At 40.6% G+C, this 20,334-nt stretch overlaps 1 protein-coding gene across 1 annotated transcript; it reads right to left on the bottom strand.

Moving 5' to 3' along the window:
- Nucleotides 1-2,734: 2,734 nt before the first annotated feature.
- On the bottom strand, nt 2,735-18,717 carry slc7a10b (solute carrier family 7 member 10b). The gene is made up of 11 exons (XM_070907861.1): nt 18,576-18,717; nt 12,992-13,196; nt 11,771-11,922; nt 7,676-7,801; nt 7,437-7,590; nt 6,183-6,306; nt 4,922-5,025; nt 4,736-4,832; nt 3,627-3,776; nt 2,948-3,125; nt 2,735-2,865 (listed from the first exon to the last, which is right to left on the bottom strand). The coding sequence occupies exons 1-11, from the start codon at nt 18,715-18,717 to the stop codon at nt 2,735-2,737; spliced, it is 1,563 nt and encodes a 520-aa protein (XP_070763962.1).
- Between the last annotated feature and the right edge of the window lie 1,617 nt (nt 18,718-20,334).

Genomic DNA, 20,334 nt, shown 5'->3' with positions numbered 1-20,334 from the left:
TGCTCAGAGACGTTCATGTGACTGTGCAAACTGAAGGCTTGTTTTTGTACAAACATAAACTCTGCTATTGATTATTATACAGGCACTCTGTCATTGACACATCTTTCTGTTTGTATGTGTCAAACAACTGCACAGGTATTAAATAATGATTTGATCAAGAGTCTAAAATTGCTAACTGGCTAACCTTAACAATAGCTGTAATTCTTGTTTAACGCTCAATTAAATCACTGTTTTATAGCAGCACAGTTGTCTGACAACAAAAACAGAAAGATATGTCAGTGGTAACACCTGCAGAGTATTATGTGCCATATTAAATCATAAAATAAGTGACCACTTATGCAGTGGAACTACACAGACAATATTTGTAATCAATTCTGTCAGTCACACACTGCATTAGCATGGCTTAATATATATATATATATATATATATATATATATATATATATAATAAAAGCTGCCACAGCAGCATTTTAAAATCTTACTTGGCTGCAAGGATTTGTAAGTTTTTCTACATCTGATAACAGTCAGTAAATCAGTTCAACAAACCAAATTGATGTGGATTGATATGAGAGCAGCAGCAGGTAAAGTGAACACAACTACTTTCTTAACACTAGATTAATACATTTGAGCTTGCCCTCGGTCTCAGGGATATGACGCCATCTGGCTTTGCAAATGAGAGGAAAAGAGTTCATACTGAACGGCATGGAGACAGACGATGGAAGACCACAGTGCTTCTCAAATAATCGAATGTAATACACAAAGCGAAAGGCACTCGCAAAATATATTAAAATCTAATATAGTGAGTCAGTTAATAAACAACACTTGAATATACAGTTTCCCCAGTAAAGGCCTTTTCACACCAAGTCCGAAATGTCCACGAAAATACCTCAAAAAACGAACACATTTATATCTATGATGTGATGGTGCACTTATATTCAGCGCCATATCGATTTCTATGTTGTTCATGTGTGTTTTAAATCTGGGTAATAAGAAAAATCTATATTCTTTGTTTCTGCATCAACCCATGTTGTAGATTTGTGGGGGCCTCCAGGTTATCCGGATAACTCAGTAAACCTGCTTTTTGGAGACGTTAGAAAAAACACTGAAGCTGAAACTGAAAGAAAACATGTGGTAAATTACCAACAACAAGGAGAATAGAGAGCTAGATGCTGCTCCAGTTGCTTCTGACTCAACTCAACTCAATGCAATCTCTCATTGAGAGTAACTTTTATTGGTGTTTCTGAAAAAGTGAAACGTGTTCTGTTTACTGTCCATATTCTAAGATAAATCAGTATCTACTACAGCAGTTGATATTGGAATTCAAACCCAAAGTTAGCAACAGTTCATTTGTTAGCTGCAAAGAAAAAAATACAGCTCCCATAAAAATGTACCATAATAACAACTGGTTTCCCCCTTATCCACGATATCCACTCACGCTGTCTTTATCTTTCCAAGTTTTTAGCTGTAATCTAAAAATGTCTGTACCATTTGGCCCATCCTGCCCTAATTTTGCCACAGCCATATCTGGACTCTGATAGGCTGGAAATGGTGTTCGTTAAAGGCTGCTAAAACACAAACATGAAATAACCATTAGATCTTTAAACCAGACTAAGAGTCTACAGACATGCTAGCGGCTATGTGAGGCTGTACTTAGGCACAGTGGTGCTTTGAGCTAAATGCTGACATCGGCATGCTAACCTGCTCACGCTGACAGTGATGGCAATTATGCTGATGTTTAGGAGGTATATTGTTTACCATGTTCACCATCCTTGTTTTAGCATGTTAGCATGCTGACATTTGCTGCTTAGCTCTAAATGCTAAGTATAGCTGAGGCTGATGGGAAAGTCATTAGTTTTGCAGGTTTGGTCATAAACCTGAGACAAATCCTAATTTTGACCTGATGATGGCGCTAGATCAAAAGTTATTACAATTCATCCTGAGGGGAACATGAATGTCTGAACCAAATCACCAAAATCAACCAAATCCATCTAATAGTTTTTGAGATATTTCAATCTGGATATTTCAGTGTAAAAATGACCATCCTTATCTAAACATGCAGTGAACCACACACCATGCTGCTGAGTGAGTTTTTGTTCAAGGCTAGATTTTTTGTAATTTGTGTTACAACCAAAGTTCAAAGTTCTGCTTTCACCTCGGCTCTCTGTCAGGATGGTTGATGCACATTATCGATCTCTACTGATACATACATGTCTGTAATGCTGACTCAGCCCCTTGTTCCAGTAGAGCAAGATGCAAGATTAGCGTTCACTCAACTGCAGATCTTTTCTGAAATAATTTGCACCAGTTTTCTTTCTGTTTTCACAATGCTGACTATAGGTTTGTTTGGGACTTGGTGTGAAAAGACCTTAAGGCAGAATAAAACACCAGCAACATTCAGACAAAAGAACCGCGCACTGTCAGAGTTCTGTCATGTTACAGAAACAGAAACAAATGGGTCCAAAATGGGAATAAAAGTCCTTTTCACAGTGTGACACTGTTGGCATTAGGTTGTTGTACTTGACGACTTAGTAGAAAAGAGAAGAAAATAAAAAGTGCAAGCAGCCTGCGCAGAAGAACAGGCGTTTCCACTCGACTGTAGAGAAACCAGAGTCTTGGAGGGTCAAAGGTCAGACAGGAAGCTCCCGTACCAGGAGGAAGTGCCTGGACTTACACAGTGACGGAATAAAAACGAGAGGCAAAAACAAAGATATTCATATATTCAGAAAAAAAAGTTTTAAGAATTGGCAGACAAACTGCTCCGGCCTGATGACCGGTCAGTCCATTCCGAAGGATTGGCGATCTCGATGGGGTCAAACTGAGGAAAGACCACGAAACACAGCCTCTGGCCTACGTACGTCGCCCTCTCTGCAGGGAAACATAAGAGTTATATATTAACTATAACAGACAGAGTCCACACCTTTAATTTGACCTCCTTTTGGGAACTCACCAATGAAGTTGTAGATACACTTTGGTTTTTCTTTCCAATGGACGCCCAGGAAGTAGACGGGTACGCCGGTGAGCATGATGACTAAACCAACGCCACAAACCACCGGTTCTGAGTAAAGACTGAAACCCAGCAGCAGCGCCCAGAACATCAGGTAGCACACAGGAACCAACAGGTTCACCTGAAGAAAACATGTGGTTAAAGGTTTCCTGGTTTATGGATACATGAATGTATTGGCAATGAGATGCATGTGGTGACAATTTGCTGGTGAGGTAAAAAGCAGTGGTGGAGGAAGTATTCAGATCCTTTATTTAAGTAAAAGTACCAATACCTGTAAAAATACTCTGTTACAAATACAAATCCTGCATTGAAAATGTTTAACTATATTGTATCAGACTGCAACTAATTAATAATTTCATTATGGATTAATCTGCTGATTATTTTCTCCATTAATCGATTGTTTTGTAAAAATTATTCTGAAATGATAATAAAAATGCAGTCACTTTTACCCAGTGACACATTCACAATGCTTGTTTTGTCCAATCAATAGTCCAGAATTAGAAATGATTAAAAATAAATTAAAATATTTAAATGAAAAGCACCTCAAATTTGTACTTAAGTAGAGTATTTGAGTAAATATACCTAGTTACACCCCACCACCAGTAAAAAGAAGTGTTGCTACCTTGATGGGTCGGTACAGGTTGGGTTTCTTCCAGCGGTAGTACAGCAGGCCTGCGATGGTGACGCCGTACGACAGATAGTTGATGAAGGAAACGTAGTTGATCAGATTGTGAGTCTCTCCAATGCAGAGGATAACAATGGTGGCAGCGCACTGCAAAAAACACACAGCGAGGCACGGAGTCAATTTACTACTCAGCCTGTGAAAACAGTTGTATAATGCCTTCTGTATCTCTGGAGGAGTTTTGTCAAGTCTGAAAAAATAACCCTCATGATGTCATAATGATGTCACCTAGGTTATCTTGGATTGGGCTTGAGGCCATTTTTTCTTTTTCTAAAAGCCTCTGCTTAAACTAGAGGCACGGAGTCTGAAAGAGGTGGGTGTTTACCAGGCAGGGGGGGACAACTACTGAGTTGCATTATGGGAAATGCAGAATCCAGTGTTTGTTGGAGCTTGACCCATAGTAAGGACTAAAAGTCAGGATATCTATCTCTACCTCTGCTTACCATTTTTCAAGATCTGTATCTTGAGAGATCCCCAACAATTAAAATTAGCTTTGAAATATAAGATTTCATGCATCATCGACAATAAAAGTGTGGTTTTGGAACGATAAGAAGAACCTTTAGGGACCCCTGTGGGGGAAATCATGTCATTACAGCTTCAGATAGCCACAGGATACACACAAAAAACTGGCATGGAAATATGAACGTGACAGGTTGAACACTAAAGCGTAGGTTAATTTTTTTTCTTAAATAGCAACATATATAACATTTCAATTCAAACTGATTTTAAGATCATGCAAACATCACTTTCAAATTTAGACGTAGAAGTGTCTTTGTTAGTTTCACAGTCAAAATTAAAGCACTAAAGCAAGACCGGGTTTCCAACTCCATCCATATCAAATCAACTTTTTCTTTTCCCTTAACAGCAAATCTGTAAGTTTTTTGAAATATTCTGCTGAATAAACTCTAACATACACTAACAAGAGAGACCAAAAGGAAAAATCTACAGTATGAAAACAAATTTGAAAAATACAGTATATAGACAGATGCATGAACTAACAGAAGCAGTAATTGAGTTCAGTGTAATATCAATGTGAGGTTTGTACGTACGCAGACCAGCAGGGCAGGGATGGGTGTGCAGTTCTTATAATGGATCATGGCCAACAGGCTGGGCAGGTGACCCTCTCTGGCTCCAGAGAAACACAACCTGCAGGCAGAAACACCAGACAAGCCCGTCAGCAGCCGTACTAAAGCAGTGTTGGAGTGTGACGGAGCAGGCAGAGCAGTAGATCTCACCTGGAGGAGGTGAACAGGTAGCCATTGATTCCTCCGAAGGTGGAGAGAGCCACAGAGATCGGCATGATGACGGAGAACATTCCCAGCAACTTCTCTCCAAATGTCTGAGCAGCGGAACGACAGACAGAATCACTGATGTGTACAGACCTGAACACTACAACATGAACTCCAGGTGGCCCATGTGGGCTTTAACGGGTGGTATACGTATTTTCTCTATACTGTTTCATCTGAAAATGTTTCTGCCTGACGAATCATTCCACATCAGAAACAAGAGTATCTACAGTCCGTTTGAAACTTAAAGCTGCATGCTTTTAAGTACATTTACAAGCTAACTTCGTCCAGGTGCGGTCAGGTTGCCGGTATAGGTAGGCGTGCATATTGTCTTCAGGTTCTCAGATACCCAGCTCCACCCTCTCAGCCAAATATGGTCACTTCTGGTTCCAAAAAAACTAATTCGAGGCCTCAAAACGGTAGTCCACAAACCAATGGATGACATCACGGTGGCTACGTCTACTTCTTTTACTCAGGCTATGGTTGACAACATGTTAACATACTAACTGCACACACGCTAACATCACCATCAGCATGCTCTGCTAACGGTGAGCATGTTAACATGATAACTGTAAGCAAGTTATGAAAAATGATGCATTGTCATCACGTTTTATAAGTTCATCATATGTTGTGTATGTAAAATCTGAAAAGTAACTAAAGCTGTCAGATAAATGTAATTAAGTAAAAAGTTCAATATTTCCCTCTGTAGTGCAGTAGAAGTATAAAGTAGCATAAAATGGAAATACTCAAGTAAAATAAAAGTACCTCAAATTGTACTTAAGCACAGTACTTAAATGTACTTAGTAAATGTAGTTACATTCCCAGATGTCAAAGTGTCCTTGAACCCCATTTTCCCCCCAATGGTTTGTCCAGTACAGTAGTTAGCTTGCTGCCATTGGTAACTTTATAAGACTTTATAAATATTTATAATCTTTATATTTTTTAAATAAGTGTACTGGTCTCTGGTTCTTGTAGTGACCAGATGAGCTCAGTTGTATATAACTAGGGGGCTCGTTGAAGGAAAGACAGCGAGGTAATGTTGAACTGAATGGAGTGTATTGAATAAGTCTGTTATCACTATCTGACCTTTGACCTAATGGTTGCTTGTAATGATAGTGATCTAGAAACTGATTCTTATCCATCACTGACCTAAATGCCCAATAGATAAAAGTATAATTGTGACTGATCATCAAGTAGCCACGTTACTCACTACAGCCACGGCATTGGAGGACAGCAGCTCCTCGGGCGACATGGAGGAGAAGTAGGCGATGTTGGTGAGCGTGTACACAAAGGTCACCAATGGGATGGAGATGTAGATGGCACGAGGTAGATTCCTGACCGAGGCCATACACCATGCACAGACGATACAGTCAAAACCAAAAAGCAATTAAACATGCATTAAAGTTGAAAAAGAGGGTTTTTTACTTCAAACATCAAATATTCACGTCGAGCTGTTTCTGATCGAAAAATGGGTTCAGAATCATAAAAAGTAGCTGTAACTGTTGGCAACACACAGCTAGTGTGGGTAGAAAATACCAACCAACAAAAATCTCTCCAATAACTAAAATGTAGGGCTCTTTGTTGTCAACTTAAACTAAATTTGACCCCTCCAAAAATTGACTTTTTAAAAGGACGATCTCTTTTTAAATAGATTGTGTCCACTCGCACCCAAAGTGTGTTGTGTTTCCTGATCCAAGAAGACCTGAACAACATGTTTTACAGTAAATACGGTTCTCTTCTCACAAATACAGTTCAGAAAATGTTATATATAATGGTTATAAAAAGTGAAGCGTAAACTAGGGAGAAAATGCAAATAACCAGCTGACTATACACCAGACTCCCTCTACTAAAGTAAAAAAAAAAAAAAACAAGAAATGGTTAAACTGGTTGTTTGTGTTGTAAATGGTATTTTTAGGGTCTGATTTATAATGATAAATGAAAATCATGAGCCCTAACAACATGGAACATCACTCAACAGAAAAGTGTACATGTACAGGTTAAAGGAACAGTTCGACATTATCTCATTTGTTTAATCTACACAAAAAAACGTAATGTAATAAATTGTAATGCAATAAATTGTCATTCTATACTCCAGTTTATGTACAAACTAAACAAACAAACTATGACCTGTTAATCAGTGAGCTTTAGAGGTCCTGGTAGGTGGATTTTTTTTACCATTGGTCAGAGCCAGGCTAGCTGCTAAGCTAACCGGCTGCTGGCACTAGTTCCTTATTTAACAAACAGATACGAGAGTGGAATCAATTTATCATCTAACTCTATGCCAGAAGGTGAATAAACTCATTTTTCACAATGTCAAATTATTCCTTTAAGATTTGATTAAAACGAGGACTGTAAACAATCTGGACAACCGTAGCAAAGAAACAAGCTGAGATGAAAGCTGAACATTTGCAATGTTGCAGCGCTGGAAGATGTTGAGAAGGTGATGAGAAGCATAAATATTCACCGTCTGGGTTCAACCACTTCCTCCGTGACGTAGTTGAGGAAGTTCCAGCCGCTGAAGGCGAAGGAGGCCTGCAAGAAGGCCAGAGCGATCTGCCCGACCGACGGCGTCCTGTCCAGGGAAAAGGCCACCTGAGGAGTCAGAGCCTCGTAGTTCCCTGGAAGATAAATCAGACATTTGAGTTTGTTTGTTTTTTACTTCAGGGAGCAGAAAAGCTTTAGGCAACAGATTGAGGATGTTACCATTACAGATCTGGACCAGGCCGACCACAATGATGAGGCCCAGAGCCATCAGCTTCCCCACCGTGAAAACGTCCTGGATCCTGGTGGCCATGCGAACGCTGGAGCAGTTCACCCAGGTCAGCAGCACTGAGCAGAAAACACACTGTCAGGATCACAGTCACACCAGGAGGGGTACCGACAAGATTGTGGGAATACTAACCAATTAATCAGTAGTTATGGATAATGTATTGAAACACACCCAATTCTAATTGCTTATCAATATTTCATTTTTCACAAGACTAAGAGTCTACAGCCATGTTAACAGCTCTGTGAGGCTGACACATTTGGATTAGATGGTGGCACTACATGATAAGTTAAAGGATCACCAAAGTTATTACAGTTCATCCTGAGGGGAACATGAACGTCTTTACCAAAGTTCATCACAATCCATCCAATAGTTGTTGAGACAGATTTCTCAACAATATGACTAACAGATGCACCAGCAGACCGATGTAGACTAATCTATTAATGTTGACAATTTCTTTACCTGATGATCAATTTCATAATTGTTTATTGTCCCAGCCCTGCAGAGTTCAGCTGCCCACCATGTTAGTGAAGTCAATGCTCGACTCTCACTCCACCAACATTGGCATAAATAATACTAAACACGTGAGCTCTAAGTTCTATTCACCGAAGAAGGTGGTGAGACAGCTCAAAGTTTAGGAAAAAGCTAGTGAGTGTCAACAATACTTCAGTCAGGACTAGAAAACAAACTTTCATTACTTATTTCATTCACTTGGTTGTTTATAAAAGAGCAGAAAACACAACAAGGAGCCAAAAACTGATTTCAGAGGTTTCAGTGAGAGTTTTATTATCCCATCATGTTCTAAATGTTTCAGTTGGTTGTTTTTTGGCATTATAAGTTTACTTTAAATGATCTTGAACGTTGGCATTAATTAGCAGCTTTCATTTAATGTACTCAAGTGGTTTAGTGTTACATTTCCATAAAGTTGGGGAACTTTTGAGAGACAGATTTAAAAAAAAAAGAACCGTCAAAAGCAGCAGAGGTTGACATACTGACTAAATACTCCATCAGAACTGCTTGTCGGATGGTCAAATAGCTTTGGAAACACCCTTCCCCCACACACCTTTCTGGCGTCACAATTAGGGGTTTTGTGTACTGTACATCAGTTTCTGAAACTGACTGTTGTCCACTGTTTGAAGGTCTCAAGCTTACACATCTACTTCTGTGGTCAGACAACACGTCATACGAACTACTTTTTTTGAAGCATAACCCGGCACTTATAATCCCTAATATGGGTCAAGATCCAAACAACACAGCCTCCTACATTTCCCATAATGCAACACAGTACCATCTTTTCATTAGACCCTCCCTGCCTGGTAAACGCCAATATCTTCCAAATCCCTCGCCTCCAGTTTGTAACGTAGACTTTCTAGTAGAAATTTGTAGTCTCCAAGCCCAAGCTGAGATGACCCTGACATCACTACAGTATGACATCATCAAGGTTATTTTGTCAGACTTGTTTCTGCCGAGCCACAGAAGACTTGATACAACTGTTTTCACAGGCCTAGTCTTTCAGCCATGACAAATATACTGACTTTGTACAATTGGAGGAGTGCTCCTTTAAATATATATCAGTATCAGTATAGTCCCATCCCTACATTGGGGAACCGGTGCTGTGTTCTTGCTGGCGGTGGGCGGCAGCAGCCAGTTGCCATGGGAGGCAGGAATGTGGGAAACGGGCGAGTGAGGGAGGGCATGATTGTTTCACCTCGTCCATCATTGTCACCGGCTTTGCCCCGCTCTCTCTCATGGTGGCCTCGCTCTCCAACACAAAGACGAGCTGTCAGCACCACAAAACAAACCACTTCCGTTGCGAAGAGCAAACAAAACGTGGCGGGCCCGCCACCCCCCTCCCAGAGGAGGCTGGGCAGAGCTCACGTTTTAGCATCCAGCTCCAAAAACAAGTGTGAATGATGGCGTCAGAGGTGAGGAATGACACGCTGAAGTCCCGCTGTTTCACCTCGCCAATGGGATTTCAGGCCAGACGTTGTTTACTCATTGATAAGACAAAGAGGCTGTGTGGATTAATGGCGTTCAGTGCAGGTACTCACAGGCAACACACCAAGCAATTAGGAAACCTGACAGGTCTACACTGACTAATGTAATGTCAGCTCAGGCCGGTACAACACTGACATCCTCTGTGAAGTCCGCCTGGCCTGTCCTGTCACTGTCATTTCAAGTACTGACAATCCTCATGCAGCATTTCCTTTCTTATACAATCAATTTTTGATGGGAACATTTAAATTTTTGAGGAGTGAAGAATCTCTCTGGTGCTTTTACATGCCCAAAATCCAGCAGGATGCTTCATAATATCAGCAGATGGTTTTGACGAGCTTAATGCCACCGTCTAGTTTTTCCTTCTTCTATTCTTTAGTTTTTCCGCTTTGCGTTTCCAACCAAATGTAGCATGAATTCTAAATGAATTTTGAGAAAATCTGCAAAAGGAAATCCATCACCGTTATGCGAATATTAGGAGTTGGTTAGTCAAGATAAACAGCTGGTGGCGCTAATTTTCAAGTCAGGTGCAATTGCAGAGGGCGCAACAAAATTACATAATTAAATGAGAACTAGTCAAACCTCAAACAGGGAAAAACAATGTTTCATGTATTAATTTAAGGAAGGTTACAGTGTCCTCATGACGCCACACAGATCTGATGTTTTCGTCTGCCGACTTACACTGTAGGTCAGTATGTTCATTCCCACCAGTATCACCAGTATCTTATCATTAAATGGCATTCATACTACAGTCAACACCTCAAATGTGTCTAGTTACATTTAAAATAGCATAAATAAATTTGATTTCTTGATTATTTTTGTTAAATGATTAAAGGGGACCTATTACTCCAGCTCTGATTCACACATCAAGAAAGTCCTTATTCATCTTATACTGGCCCTTTATGCAGCCCCTCAGTTCACCCTCTGTCTGAAACAAGCCGTAACATAGCTAGTAAAATGTTATTCTGCTGTTGCCAAACGACTGCATAGCATCTCCCTGCACAGTTGGTTATTTGTATGCTGGAGTACATTAAATGCCTGTAATACTACTCAAGCAGACTGTTTTGCGAGAACGTGTACATTTACCAAGAAGACCGTAGTTTGACAGACTTGGCTTTGAATAAACTCTTCGCTTGAGCATAACTGGCGTGTTAGTATCCAGAGCAGTCTGCAGCCTGAGCTTTTTGCTCACTGTGATTACTTTTACCTCATTATTTGAAACTTTGGCCACATTTAATATGAACATCCAACATTGTAACATTATATATATATGATATAAGGGGAAGCATAATAGGTGCTCTTTAAAGTTGTCTTTCTGATCTACTGTCAGTATAAGTCAATTTCATAATAAATATCTTTTTAATAATATTATTTTCTGGTGATTATAGCTTAAGTGTTCATGTGCAGTATTTTCCAATATACAGAAACCAAACATTCTTCCTCATCCCATCTTCCAGTCCTGCTCTCCTCCCTCATAAAGGGATGCTGTGCATTATTTACTACAGCCATAAAAAGGTTTTAAAAAGCCTTCAGCCAGAAGTTACATAAGACAGATTTTACATGTGACCACTTCCCCTCTGACACACGTGCCAAACAAATGGACCTGTAGTTTATTGATGAGCTGGATTATCATCAGCATTAGAGGAGAAATTCCTTGTTTCAGAATTTGATGTAGCACAGAGGAAAGATCAGGATCCACCAGCAGCAACACCACAAAGACCACATGTCATCTTCATGAATGATGCAAGCGTACTGTGGGCCGGTCAGCAGCAAGATACACCATCCCTCCAAGCTGAATCAAAATTAGTAGTAGAGTAGTAGTGAAGCTGCTATGTCCTTTCAACAGCTGAGGTTTTTTACTTTCATTAGCCTCCCTCTGAATGGGCATAGCTCCTCATTAACCCGTGTTTCACCACACGATGCTAATCAAACGTTTTTTAACACAGAGGCCTTCATCACACCCTCCGTGTGCGGCAAATCTAGCCCCGCCGAGGAATAAAAGTTTAAAGTCAACCAAAGATGGTGAAGCCACTTACGGAGACAGGTGGCGGACAGCATGCGTGTCGCCATGTATGGAGGAACACAGTTTGGGAAGACGGGCTGTAGGACGTAGCTGGAGAAAGTGAGGGCGATGACAGCCAGCGTGGTCGGGTACATGATGAGGACGGCGCTCCACAACAGGAGAAACCTGAATAAAAAGTATAAGTTAATAATAAGTTAATAAGTTGCAATGTTATTATGCTAATGTTTAACATATATACATTTATATGTTTGTAACATCAGAGTATTATATTAGCATGCTAACATTCGAATGTTAGCATGCTAACTGCACACATATTGAAATGCTAATATTAGCATGTTTTGTTGAACTTGTTAGCAGACAGTTGTTCATTGTTTTTAGCTCTGTTTTTGGTGTCTACCAACTCCTGAGGGAAATATCTGGCTCTGCAAAATGCTCCACTATGTTCACCAGCTAGTTTCTAACTGTGTCTGTCTGCTGTTTGGTGCTGAGCGGGTCGTGTACAGCTTTTTCTCTGAAAGCGACACTATGAGAGCGCTGAGGGTGATCCAAAACAGTAATGTTGTGGGCCAACAGACAAACAATGAGCTGCAACTCACTAAAGCTTTGTAAAGCCCAGAGGAGCTGCAGCTGATAATTCTCTGTAAGTTCATCAGTCTTTCACATTGTTTTCACATTGTCATTCAATAGATTATATCTATTATAACTGCTTTAAGTTGTGACAAAACTGCTAGGTGACTGAAAATAACGATGGATGTCTACTTTTCGAAGATAGTGAATGATATTCAGTTTTCTGTTTTCAATGTTGTGCTTGGAACAAAACAAAAAAAAGCTGGACAATAAAATACAAAAAAATTCAAATGAAAAAGGGTGTCATTCTAAAGGTAATTTCCCTGGATTTTGACATTTTAAAAACATCAGTGTATGTCGCAGCTCGCAAACCTGTACACTTGCAGTCATAAAAACTACTTCAGTGGGTCGTTCACATGAGCTGTGTTCGAAATTGTTCACTATTCACTATATAGTCCACTATATAGCCACAATGCATGGTCACTAACCAAGAGCTAACTACCATCATGTATTGAGCAGACGAAAAAAGGGGTCAATTTAAACAACTGCAGGATGAAAAGAAATGTCCAAACTTGCTTTTTGATTTTGCCATCTGACCCACTATGTCGTCCTCTACATAGAGGCCCCCGTACAGTGAAAAAGTTTAAAAAGTAAAACATTTACTCACCCCATCAGACCACCGAATATCTCTGTGACATAGGAGTAGTCTCCTCCAGATTTGGGGATGGTGACACCCAGTTCAGCATAGCAGAGAGAGCCCAAGGCAGCGATGCAGCCTCCCAGTAACCACACCACCAATGCCAAACCCACTGAGCCTGAGTGCTCCAGGACCCCCTTTGGAGAGATGAAGATCCCAGAGCCGATGATGTTCCCTGAGGAGGGGAGAGGAGGAAGAAGGTATAAGATACTGACAGGTGTATATTTAATTAATTAAATTAATAATTTAGTAATTAATAAAAGAAAATCTACAAACACCAGATGTGGTCTGGCCGATCTGGTAGCATTCTGGTTGCTATGTGTTCTGCGTGCATTTACACCTGCATCTTTTTGTTTTCCCTTGTCCAGATAAAATATTGAGATACAGATAACATGTTAATACCTGGGGGAAATGGGGTCTTCGTATCCACAGAAAAAAGGAGTTGTTGAACTACACTTAATATACTTCTTTCTTCCTGTGTGAAAATGTCTCGTACTCAGGTCACATAACTTGGATTCAGGCCAGACTCAAGTCACAAATCTGATGACTTTAGATTTGAGAAAATCAAAAAAGACACCAGTGACTTACATGACTTAACTCGGAGCCTTGACAACTTGATGTCCTCCCCGAAGTTAATTTAAGAAGTCCTTAAAGTGCTCAGTAAAAAAGTGAAACGTGCTGATGAAAATGATGTGCTATGATCTAAAGCTCCTAACAGCTACTAAATGGACCTTGAGGTGAGATTGTTTTGTTAATTAAAAAATATGTAATAAAAAATCTTCTTTCCTGACAGGAGATACACTGAGTCAATTGAACAGCAGCCGATCACGTTGTACAAGATGAAACAAAAGTTGTTTTGTGATTACAGATGAGCAGACAGACAACAGAAACGTATATATTATTATTATTATTATTATTTCTACAATGGTGTCAAAATATACCTAGGCGCACCTGATCATTTTGCTTTGAAATGTTATAGTTTTTTAAAACTAGTAAATACAATTTTCAAAATGCATTCATTATTTCCATTCATTTATTAACGGTTCCTTCTTTTAAATATTAAATTTGGTGAAGGGTGCATGTAATAAAAAGTGTAATTTCTGAAATGAATATCAAACGTAACAGCAGGTGGAAATGAAAATGTTAAATTTTCACATTTCCACGCAGCACACGTGCCTTTCACATGTGACTTGTTTGGAGGGGTTTTCACATGGTGCACATCACCCAGAACATCTCCAACATTTCTGCTGCTGCACCTTAAAAACACCAGTGACCCGTTGAGACTCTTGAGCAACCCCAGTCACACAATCCAAACTGTTCCCCCCTGAGTTTATACAGAGGGCATTAAAACACAAAGAGCTCTATAACAGAGTGAGTTAGAGAAGGAGGTAAAGGCCATCACTCAGGCCGGGACAATCCCTCCTGCCCAGAGCCTCAGTATGCAGTGTAGAGTACCAGCAGATCCGACACATTCAGACTACAGCGCTACCAGTAGCACGGCAGAAGGCAGCCAAGTGGCACAGACAGCCGTTACATAACCAGAGATAAATTATATACTCTGGGCTGCAGAGGTGGGAAGTGACCGACTCACCTTCTGCATCCATTCATTCCTGCAGCTTCCTAAAAGTGACACGCGGGGAAAAAACAGATTGCTGTTGTGGAGATGAAGGTAACAAAAAAGCTCAGTTCGATATAATCTAGTGGCACATGACTCTTGATGCTGAGCCTGGTCCAGTGTGTGGAGCAGCCAGCTTGTTCACTCAGTTCTCTCTCTGAATGGAAAGGTGCTTCAGCATTCTGCACACAGGACCTTTCTCTTGTTCTGGAGAAGGATTTTTACAAAAATGTCCGCCTTGAGCAAGCAACAACAGCTCAGCTGACGGGGAGAGGTGGCCCAGTTAGCCAAAAGCTGCAGCAAAAACCAAGGAGGTCACAGGTCAGACCTCATGAGGGCCACTGTAAAGACACCCAGAAGCCCTCTGCTCATTTAGTTCTTGAAGATAAATGTCTAACAAAACTAAAAGTCTGCAAATAGTAAATGGACTGCATTTATAAAGAGCTTTTATATGAAGCGCTTCACATTTTGCCTCTCATTCGCACACTCTCACACCGATGGCAGCAAACTATCATGCAAGGTGCTGGTCTGACCAACTTCCATGGGACCATGGGTTCAGCGTCTTACCCAAGGACACTTCGACATGTGGACAGGAGGAGCCGGGGATCAATCAGCCAACCCTGCGTTTAGTAAATCACGTGCTCTACCTCCTGAGTCACGCTAGCGTCTCTTTCTGGCTGTAATGCTCATCACACACACCAGAAAACAAAATTTTCAGATGGATGAAAAATGGAGAGACAACTTTCAATCCCTACATCTTTACCACTAGAGGGGGGGGACACAATTTAAGCTTTGTCTTGAGGGTGGCGCCAGAGTAAAGACCAAGTGGTTATTTAAATCAAAAGGGGTCATCCCGGCGTAGTGGCTACACACAGTACTGCAGTATTAAGTGACCCAAAAGGTCTTATTGGTCGTAACAAAAGGAACGGCTGTAAGTGAGTGGCACAAACACTGAAAGACTGCATAAACAGAATTTGATTAATTCAGTCCAATATAATTTGGAACAATGAGAGGAGCTGTATTATTAATATTATTAAATTATTTCATGTAATTCATGTGTGCGGGGAGCCAACAGGAAGTCAGCTGGCTCGGCCAGAGGAGGACCCCCGTCACGCTCAATTGGCCCAGAAACACAGAAACCCGCAGAGACTTTTTCAGCGTATACACCCAGTGAGCAACTTTCATAGGAATGATTGGGGCGCCATCAGGTTCAGCTCTAAACTCTCAGTCTTGGATCAGCTTTCATCAGACCATAAACACACACACTGTAATTTATTTTGACTCAATCCCACATACACTGTCGTGCTGCCCCAAATACTAATTAATCCGCTGCTGAAAATAGTCCCCAACAAATGCACTGTTTTCTCTTGTTTGTTTGATAAAAACTACAGCAAGCAGCAAAATTACTGAGCCTTTTTATTTATTTAATTAGTTTAAATTAAACTATATATTGTGAGGTGTTAGATTAGATAGAAGTGACAAAAATATAGAATTACACCAGCCTTTAAGCTCCATGCACGGCTGAGACTGACAGATACTCATTAGTTTTCTACTTAAGAATTGAAGTGTTGGACATTTACGTACATTTTTTTCCTGCTGGTAAATACGTCAATCCGACAACTTAAAAGTTGTGGTTGCTGTTTCCGTACAAACGACTGAAAAGATGGTGTTAAAGAGTAAATTCAAAGTTCTGCTACTTCAACAATGGTTTTCCACAATCTATTCTTCACAGTAGCTCCATCTCAGCCTTCCCCAAAAATACCCCCAAACCAAAACTGCTAGTGCTGCAAATCCAATTATTTCATAACCAAATTACTGCACTGACAGTCCAACATCCAGCCTTTATCCAGTGTGATGAAGCTCTGATAGTCCAGCAGCTTTCTGGTAAAGACACTGTGAAACCATTGGCATGAAAATAATTGGAACCAGTGAAGAAACCAGAAGAGGTATTGAGGTGAATATTTTCCAGTTGGAACAAAACCAGAATTGTTTGGTTATTATGACGTTTTTAGAAATTGAGGGACTTTATGTGCTAAATTCAGTGGTTTGTTATCAGTCAAAGATGCAGCAGCGTTCTTTGGCTATCCTATAATGAAATCAACGGAGTTACACTGGGACTCTAAGGTTCAATCATACGTCTGGAACCACTTCCATTAGAAAAAATCTAAAAAGCTGCATTGATCTATTTCCGTACAATAAATAATATTATGTCAAAAAAACAAAACACACAAAAACAATATTTAAAGCTCCCTTTTCAAAGCTGGGGGTCAACATAGAACAGATTGACCTGCTCAGGGGCCCCCTGTTACTGACCCCCTGTCCACCCAACTCCAGCCCTCTGCACATCAATTACACCTGGTCGCCTCCAAGTTCCCATCACGTACAGAGTAAGACAACACAGCAGACCACACATGACAGCTTCATTACATCCCCGCAGACCAGTCGTCTCATGCTGGAATAACATGGAATAATGTGCGCGTCAGTCTGTGGTCATTTCACTGATTAAACACAACTTTATTTAGGAATGTCGACCATGTATGCACAATATAAACCAAAATACTCACAGCACAAGGTCCATTTAGTAGCTGTTCTGGAGCTTTTGATCATGTTTTTTTCTTAGCACAGTAAGGACTTCTCGAGTGAAAAGTTGAGCTTAAAAGTTCATTTGTGATCTTAGGAACAGCAGCTGACAAAATAAGCTCAAAGACGGAACATGAAGTTCATGTGACATGATAAAAAAGCTCCAGCTACTTAATGGACCTTGTGATGAGACTGTTTTGTCAACGACTGTTTCCAAGGTCAAGAATTAACTTAAACAGTCTTAAAACTAGACTTGACCTACAAGACAGGGCCACAGGATCAGGTGGATAATTTAGGATTAATTAATTAATTGAATTCATTAACTGACACACAGTCAATCTGGAGCTTTGGGGCTTTAGTAAAATATGAAATTTTAAACGGCCTCAAGATTAGCAGGTGTTGCTTTAAGTGATGAGTTCTTCAGTGGTCAAACAGATACAAACACATTAGCAGGTAATTCAATTACCACAAGCTAATCGCCACACGGTGAACCTGGTGCCTTTGGGTCACCTGAAGCTCTGGCTCAAGGTTGGTAGTCCAGTTTTGGGTCAACTAGGTGAAAACTTGGTTGTGGGATTATCAATAGGGACCAGGAACCTCACAACAGAATTTCAGAAATCATACTTGTTCAGACAATGTTCTTAATAAAATGCCCATCACTTCATTACATCTTTAATAAATGACAGTCCTGTTTTCTGTACTATTTATTACGGTGTTGTATTACGTACGGAGTACGGTGGAAAAGAGTGAGTTTTTGGGCTGAAGTCTGGGGAAACCAGACAGCTGATACATTCATCCTGACATTTCCCCCATCACCCTCACAGCACCCTGCACAGCAAACCGTTAATATTAATACTACCAGTGATTTCTGATGCAGTGGTGCAGTCGGCCCTCTGCATGCAGCCTGACTCCCTGCAGCCCCCCCAACCCCCCTTCCCTTCCCTCCCCTCCATCCAGCCTGGATGATGCTCATATTTACTGTGCTTAGGTGTGTTTAAAGGTCCCTGCTGTTCATTCTGCTCCAGCAGACAATGTTCTTCTGCTTGACCACCAGCCTGCTTCTGGACTTCATATATTTTAGCCACGTAAGCACTACAACTCAGTTTGATCTGAACCCACATGCAAACAAACATGGAGTCCCTCACTTTCTTATGACCAATGCCACAAAACTAAGATTTTCCTAAACAGTCAAGTTATTAGTGCTCCACAGGGAGTTTAAGCTTTATTTTAACACTTGTTTGTGATGCATCAGTCCTGCAGCAGTCTTTTAGAAAGTCAAACGACACTAACTTTTAAAAGTTGTGCAGTAACAAAGTAAAAGGCAGAACTGATCCCAGCGCTCTCGTTTTCCTGCCTCACCTATGATGATGGTGCAGGCGCTCAGCAGCCCGATCTCCTTCTTCAGAGTCACTCTGTCGGGGATTTTCTTCTTCTTCTTGCCGTCCGTCACGGTGCCTTGCGGCCGGGAGCAGATGCTGCTGCTGCCGTTCTGTCCATCCATGTCCGCCTGCCCGGGTCCGGTCCGGTCCATCCAGTCCACTGTGTCCTCCCAGTCCCAGTACTCCCAGTGCTCCTGTCCTCTCCTCACTCCGTATTCATGCAGACTGAATGGGCTGCGCTTGCGCAACAACCTGCCGCTGTCCAGGGTAGAATGTTAAATACCCAGGGCTCACCATGATGCGTTCATGGACACCGGGAGGAACCGGGATGCTCCTCTTCCCCTCTTCAGGTCGCGTGTTTACACTTCAGTGTGTCCTTTAGATGATTGGATTTTCTTTTACGTCAGAGAAAACACACTTCTTCAGATTTACTTTTTGTACTTGAAGTATATTTTGAAGCAAATACTTTTACTTAAGTAAAAATTTTAGTGCAGGACTTCTACCTGTATCAGAGTATGTCTACACTGTGGTATTTCTACTTATACTTAAGCAAACGATCTGAGTACTTCTTCTACCACTGATAATCAACACCAGAGTTCAGTCTGACCACCACAGGTCTTTCTGAGAGGAATCTTGCCTGTTGTCTATGAACATGACAAATGATTGGAGTTGGCATGGATTATGGAATTAATCAGAACATATCATGGAACATGATTAACCTGCTTTTTTCTTGTTGTTTTAATCCTAATAACTAAGTCATGAATGAAAGGGAACATAGAGTCTGATCTCCAATAATCGCCATGATGCGGCCAACATTTGAAACAACAGTTAAATACTGTATATCTTCACAAAAGCCTCAGAAATCAACCTTATCCTTAGGTGTCACTCGTCATGTTGAACTTCCTCTGTCTGAAAAATGTCACATTGTCTATTGGGCATCTTAAGATTCCAGTTTCTTTCCTGTCAAAAATCTGCCCACGTCTTGCTAACCTGAATCTCGGCAGCCTAATAGCATCATATCACTCTTGTTTCTTTATCATTCCTACATTAATCAGAATTATAGGCCTTTTCGCTGCAGACATTTCCACTTGTCATAGCAGAAAAAGCCCAAATGGAACTAATAACATTAACGATGGCTCAATTATTGTAAAGCAATGCAGAAATGAAGGTTTCCATTTATCTGCCCCCTAAACCCTCTAATTAGCTTCAAGTATGGATGTTTTGCACCTCTTCTTTTTCAGGATTACCAGCGCTATTTCGTTTGATGTAAATAATTCCATTGAAAATTTATGATTAATTATATACATGTAGAATTAAGAGTCGCTTGAAAAAAATGCAGGTACAACATGCATTTATTAGAATTCAGGACATGTGAAATATGATAGCCTCCTAAAAAAAAAGAGTAATACAACTTTTAACCCGACATTTGTGAGGTTTCTGGAAGAACTGACAGTAAATATGGGCTCACAACAGCATTATAAACAACCCAGGCAACCAGACAAATCTGCAAGCTCATGTTTTATTTGCTCTGGCAGATGAGTCTGGCCCCCCTCCCGTTCAGACAGATTTCCATCCGGCCTGATTCAGGTCGGGCCAATCACAATCGTTTCTCTAATATGGGGCTCGTTGAGGCATTTTCGTAACCAACCAAGATGGCTGCCGCTGATGTGGAACATTCTGAATTTCACTATCGCGTCAGTATTAAACAAGCTGGATAGTAGTTCACGTTACGTACAAAT

Source organism: Enoplosus armatus, chromosome 6 (genome assembly GCF_043641665.1).
Source record: "Enoplosus armatus isolate fEnoArm2 chromosome 6, fEnoArm2.hap1, whole genome shotgun sequence".
Lineage (NCBI taxonomy): Eukaryota > Metazoa > Chordata > Actinopteri > Centrarchiformes > Enoplosidae > Enoplosus > Enoplosus armatus.
The sequence above is the reverse complement of the archived record's forward strand: the minus strand, read 5'-3'. Positions and strand labels throughout refer to the sequence as shown.

Bases quoted from the DNA above. Each gene is read 5' to 3' on its own strand.
- slc7a10b (XM_070907861.1), bottom strand. From the start codon at position 18,717: ATGGATGGACAGAACGGCAGCAGCAGCATCTGCTCCCGGCCGCAAGGC. The intron at 3,777-4,735 runs GTACGTACAAAC...TGTTTTTTGCAG, and splicing joins TCCCTGCCCTGCTGGTCTGC to TGCGCTGCCACCATTGTTAT. The intron at 3,126-3,626 runs GTAGCAACACTT...TGTTTTCTTCAG, and splicing joins ACCTGTACCGACCCATCAAG to GTGAACCTGTTGGTTCCTGT.